We start from the raw sequence: 6365 nt of genomic DNA on the forward strand, positions 1-6365 counted from the left end.
AAAAAAAAAAAGATGATGCAGGCGACCCAAGTAATTGTGGGACCGGGAGTGCGTGTTGTCTCCCCCCCTCCTCCTCCCCCTCCTCCCTACGTGGCCTTAATAGCAAACTGGAGGGCCGGTTTATTTCATAGGGCCATATTCTAACCAAGAAGGTAAATAGGGAGTCGTGGGGGGAGAGGGAGGGAGGCAGGCAGGCAGGCAAGCAAGCAAGGAGGGAGAGGGGCTTTCCTTTGATAGCGTTTAATTGGAATTGAAACATTCTGGGGCTGTAAACATTCTTTATTTATTCAGCACACATAAGCGGGCATTGTTTTATCGCCATCGTGATTGCGGTGGTGTCCTTTAAACCGACTGATAGCAAAGGAGATAAGGGAATGTGCCTGTAGCTCCAGATCAAATCGCTGGCTCTCCCCTCTCCCCGGGTCACCAGGATCCACACGGTCCTTGGAGATGAGGAGCGCCGGAAGATTGCGGCCTGGCCATCCCTTACGTCATGAAAGTGATTTGTACCACATTGCTAATTTGGTGCAATTCATAACCTCCTGGTCTCCTATGTTTGCAACTGCTTTTCAGCTTGTAGGGTATGTTTTTTAGGATGTAGCTCCCTAGTGCAGAAATTAAAGAGCGATCACCTATGTGCGGGAGAGGATCTTATTTTCCCAATGTTTGTTGCTTTACCTTTGTCTAATTAAAAATGCAAACTTTTAGGATCCTTTCAGAACAAAGCCTCACCAAATCCCCTTTACGTCCAAGGATTTGCAAATTTATAAAGGCTGCATTGAATTCAGCATGGGTCAAGGGGCAAAAAAAGGGTAGAAGGTCACTGCATTTTGATTATGGGTCAGTAAACAACATGGCATGTAGTATGTGTCCAGAAACTCCTGCTAAAAAGTATTTTAAAACTACCAGGAGTATCAAACTCAAGAAACAGTCTTAGCTTAGTGGTGATTATAAATTGCACAAAATTCTAGCGGGCAAGTGACACCCCACAGAAGAAATACAACTTAAAAAGCACTTAGCAGAACTCTGCATTGCTGCTTTGTTTAAAAAGAAAAAAAAAAAAAAAGAAAGAAAGAAAGAAAAAAGAAAAAGGAAATAAAAGAAGAAAAACCCCAACCCTCAAACTCCTAGGCATAAGAGTGTTAGCCAGATTATGATTTTTTTTTCCAGACTGGTGGTTGGCATTTCTTTGTCCTATGCATTTAGGAGATTTAGTTATAGATTCTGATCTGTTGTCCTGCTAGAATTTACGGCAAATTTTAGGTACTTCAGTCACATTTGGCTGACTTTAAAATAGCAGAAGGATCCTATTATACTGTTCTTTGACCCTATTATATTTACGTTACTGGACTCTTTGTGATAGCCTCTAGCTGCTTTCTATCTGCGTCCTCCTTGAGCAAAATATGCCCAGCAGTATCTAAAAGCAGAGTACAGGATTAGTAAACAAGTTCTCATTTGAAATATATATTTCTGCCCAGCATCGTGAAAGCAAAAGGTTTATTTAATGCTTCTCAATACCTGAAGATGTGGTCCAGCACTTAACAAATAATAATAAATAATAATAATACTCTAATAATGTGGCAATCCTAGTGTGAAAATGCACATGACCTCTTAGGTTTTCCCGAAGATTTTCAAAAGAATTCTCCCCATTAGTACAACTGCTGGTGGACATCGCTGTTGCATTTCCCAACGAAACGTTTAAAAGACTGTAAATGGTGTGTGCATTACTTCATTGCAGAAGGAAGAGGTCAGGCTGAATTGCACTGGTATTTAAACATAATCATGCTATGAAAATAAATCAAAACATCACGTAAAAGAAGTATTTTAAATGTTACATGCATTTTCTTTCTGGAACAATGTGGTTAAGCACTTCCCCGCGAGCATATATATTTTAACACAAGTTTACAAAAATGAAAGTATACAATTTCCAATAAATGGGAATAGGTCTGCAGCGAGGCATTATGAATATTATTTTGCTCTTTCTTTGCTAATGAGGTTTATCCTTCGGCCAGACAGCTTCAAGACTGAAATACTACTGACTATGGAGTGTAGATTGCAGATTGCACGCTACTCAACGTGAAAAGGAGCACGTTTGATTGATAGTCTGCGTGTGTGTGTGTGCGTGCGCGTATGTGTGTGCGCCTATACACACAACTCTCTGTAGTTGCATGTATATGCATATGGCAAAAGCGGGCATCTCTGGGCATCCTTATCTTAAGAAATGTGAGACAAATATCCATCCCTTTAATCATGTTCATCTTTGATCACCAGCAAGGGTGACACAGTCCACAAAATTAACAAAGAAACTCCCTTGCTTTTGAGAGATAGCTACATATACATCTGGGTCTGCACACACATGCACGACGTACACATGAACATGCAGGCATACGCCCCGGCTCCCAGTAAGTAAATTATTGCATAACTTTTCATGTAATTGATACCAGGCACCTTTAATTTTTCATTTTCATTCTTTTGGCCAGCTTTCACATTAACAATCCAAGCCGTAAATGTTGGTGGCTATTGATCGCAATCCCCTGTGTGCGTGCAAATCCATTTTCAAGTCCCTTGCCTTTAACATGCGTGTGCAAGGGGCCTCTGCCGGCTCTTTACCAGGCTCTGCCCCCTGGCCTGCTTGAAGACGACCCCGGATACACAACGTGCGCTGATGGCCAAGGGAAAGTGCACACGCACACCCCCACACCCCCCCAAAAAACCCCAAACCACACACACACAAAAAAAAACCCCAAAACGATGGAGAAGTAGAGAAACAAGAGGTCTCCGTGTGAGATGTGGAGGAAGGTAGGCGGCCGAAAGTGCATGTGGAAGCCCACGGCGGGGACGCGCTGGGAAAAATAATGCATTTTTTAAATAGCTGCCGGATGCCACTGCCAGGCTGTCACCGGGCGTACGCGGGCGCGCCTGCCCGCGGCTTCCCCGCCTGCCGCCGCGGGCGTGGGTTTACACGGGGAACCCAACCCAGCCGGACTACCTGGCAAAGAAAGGACTTTTCAGCCCACCGGGGGGGTCGGTAACGTCTTCCGAGAGGCTTTCTCGGAGTTTACCGTTCCCCCACTGTTGACTCCATAGCCTTAACCTTAAAGCAGGGGGAGGAGAGCAGTGGGGAGGGGGTGGGGGTGTTGGCAGCATATAAGTACATCAGGAGGAATTTTTAAACGGCCTTATTGTCTCTCGCTCTAGAAAGCCCACGGATGATTTCTTTTTAGCGCCAGCAGCTGTTTTCTCTCGCAACTTCGCTCCCAGCCTCCCTCAGCGTGTACCAGGGTGCCTCTCGCAGGAGCGAGGAGGAGGAAGGCGAGGCTGGGGGACCGGGAGGCGAGGCGAGGGAAGGCGAACTCCGCGGATGGTCTGAGCCGCGCCGAGGCATTGTTCCCCGCTGCCTCCCGGTTACGTTCAAAGGGCTGAAATATCACGAGATCCACCCAAGGATCCTTTTCTAATTCGAGGGACAAAATGTAATTTGCCGTAGCTCTGCTTTCTCGGATGGGAATACTATCCCCGGGTTTCAAAGGGAAGGGCCGGGCACCGCCGTCCGCGCACACATGGATTAAGTTGAACAGCGGCGATCGCATCTGCGCCGAGAGCAACAGTAGGTCCAGGGCTGACTTTTTCAGACCTCAGCCCTCCGAGTTGGAGGCTCCCTTGAATAGACTTCCTCCACTCCCGGATGCACTTCTCCAAATTCCCGCTTCTCTCTAGAATTCCTGCGAAACCGGGGGCTCGCCTGCATTTCGCCTTGGCGTGCAAAAGCTGCGTTTTGGCAGAGCGATTATGCGCTTTCTTTCGGCTGTACCTGACGGGGTAACACGAACTCCACGCACCATATTGCCAATACGCGGAGTGGATATTGACGTTTGGGATTGAAGATTCTTTTTTTTTTTTTTTTTTTTTTTTTTTCCCCCCCCCCCCCCCCGTCGATTTTTTGCCAAGTCCCAGAAATATGAGATGTCTCATTAATCTCACGGATATGTCTAATTCTGGATGTGCAGTGATACATAAAAGTGCTCGTGTTTGTATCCAGCGGAACACTGGATGCACGGCAGAGATTGGTGATTTTTTTTTTTTTTTTTTTTTTTGCAGCGCCTAACGTGCAAACCGCAAGCAGCATCATTTTAACGTGAGAAGGGGAGAGGCACGCAGCTATCGCAACATTTGCAAAACCCTCGTTCCTGACACTCGAATAATTTAACGTTCCTAAGAAGAGGTTAAACCCTCGTGCTGCTTCTTCAAATTGATTTTAAGGGGCTGCTATAAATGGAACATCAAAAAGCTGCGGCAGGGCTGCTCCGAGCGGAACATGCAAACTGCGAGCCAGAAGCATCCTAGCTCGTTGCAATATCGTACATTGTGTGTGCCAGCACTTTTTTGTTATTACGTAAAGGCTCTTGGAAGCACCTTGGATATTTTACATTCTCCTTTCTCTGCTGGAAGCAATCAGCACGCAGGAATCCTGACGTGGGCTCTGGGACCATAGGACATTCCAGCTCGTGATCCAGCACGGTTAATTGTGAAAAGTGTATACATTTCTGGCTTATCTATGCTTTGTTATGGGTCTGACGTGAGCCCACGTCCTCCTCCCCCCTCCCGCAATATTACAGGCAGATTTTCAGTTGAAAGTGTTACAGTATCTCGGTGCAGGAACCCGTGATATTCAGACAGAAAAAAAAAAAACAACAAAAAAACCCCAAAAAAACCCCAAACCAAACCTTAGTCCCCGGCTGTAAAAAGCTAATTAAGCAGAAGAGGAAAATCAAGAGAAACTCGAAAATGTAAGTATTCCCTCTCGTTAACAAGCGAGCATTTAACTTTGGAGCCTCAGAAAGGGAAATACCAGGCTGTTCTGCACGTTTTCGCTAAGCTTCATTTTCCACACAATGCCGAATAAAATGCTAGTTTAAAGCGGCTACGTTACCGAAGGATTTTCCATCGCTACGATCAGACTTATGTCCTTTAAATTCACGGCATGCACAAAAGAGCAACGTTTGTCCAAAACAGGCTAAAAAATATACGAAACGACAGGGGAAAAGGCATGCGAATCTTCCTCGGAAGCTAGCGGCGAGGAAGTCTGAGAGGTCTGAGTGTGTTTGAGCTCGGATTGTTTAATAGAAAGATTTATATACTAACTGTATTATTTACTTTGGGAGGGGAGGTGGCAGTATAAGGGTATGCTAATTAGCGGGAGATTTTTTGGGGGAAGGGGTGGAATATCAATTTTTATTGCATCACCTGTCAGGAGTGTCCAATCAGCGTTGGCTTTAGGGGAATTAATTGATGAAGGTGTCTCCGGACGAGCTCACTTCACTCTGTCATTTTATTTGTAGCTAAAGCAGCGGCGGGAATAGCAGCTGCATTTCTTTTCTCTTCCTCCCTTCACATTCCATTATCATAGTTTCCAATGGAAAAGCAGGGAATGAAAGGGAACAGGTACTGATCTTCAGCAGCAACTTAGAGAAACACTTTGGCAAACCTGATTTTTAAGATTATATATTGATTGTAGCCTCACGGTATTTTTTTAATTTATTTTTTTTTTAATTTTGTCTAAAGTTTGGCACTTCATTCACCAGGAATAACAGCCTTTGTTATATTTTATTAGCAGGATGCCTTGAGACAAATACAGCATCTGGCTGAGGATTGTGTGTGTGTGGCTTTTTCTTTTTTTTTCTTTTTTTTTTTCCATCTCTCTCTCTCTCTCTGCAAATGCTGGGAATAATTTAATTCACGAAATGGGAGACCTGAAGTCGGGTTTTGAAGAGGTGGATGGCGTGAGGCTCGGCTACCTCATCATTAAAGGAAAGCAAATGTTTGCACTCTCCCAGGTTTTTACAGACCTGCTCAAAAACATCCCGCGAACTACCGTGCACAAGCGAATGGATCATTTAAAAGTAAAAAAGCATCACTGCGACCTGGAGGAGTTGAGGAAACTCAAAGCCATCAACTCCATCGCTTTCCACGCCGCCAAATGCACCCTGATCTCCAGAGAGGACGTGGAAGCCCTTTACACATCCTGCAAAACCGAACGGGTCCTTAAGACGAAGCGGAGGAAAATAAGCCGGGCGCTGTCAGCCGCCGACCTCCGGCCGGAGCTCGCCCCCGCCGACCCCTTCTCCGGCTTCTGGAAGGAGAACAAACTTTGGCTGGGCTTGAACGACTCCCCCCGGCCCCTGCTGCCCGTCAGGAGGAAAGCGCTGCGCCCGGGGGACGCAGCCCTGCTACCGGCCTCTCATCTACCTCACATTTTTAGTAAATACACTGGCCGCAGCTACCCAGAAATCGCCCGGGCGCCTTGCAAACCCCCCGCAAACTATGAAACGCCGCCGGCGGCGGGCAGCTGCGCGCCCCTCCGCGCC

General features: G+C 46.1%; 1 protein-coding gene across 1 annotated transcript in view; it reads left to right on the plus strand.

The window, feature by feature from the left end:
* The first annotated feature begins 5733 nt into the window (after positions 1 to 5733).
* SKIDA1 (SKI/DACH domain containing 1) overlaps positions 5734 to 6365 on the plus strand; it is a 2338-nt gene continuing 1706 nt past the window's right edge. Inside the window, exon 1 of the mRNA XM_035893254.1 lies at positions 5734 to 6362. Within this exon, the coding sequence (XP_035749147.1) occupies positions 5742 to 6362 (621 nt within the window). The 5' untranslated portion in view covers positions 5734 to 5741. The remainder of the gene's footprint in view (positions 6363 to 6365) is intronic.

Source organism: Egretta garzetta, unplaced genomic scaffold (assembly GCF_000687185.1).
Source record: "Egretta garzetta isolate BGI_Z169 unplaced genomic scaffold, ASM68718v1 scaffold434, whole genome shotgun sequence".
In the NCBI taxonomy this organism is placed as follows: domain Eukaryota; kingdom Metazoa; phylum Chordata; class Aves; order Pelecaniformes; family Ardeidae; genus Egretta; species Egretta garzetta.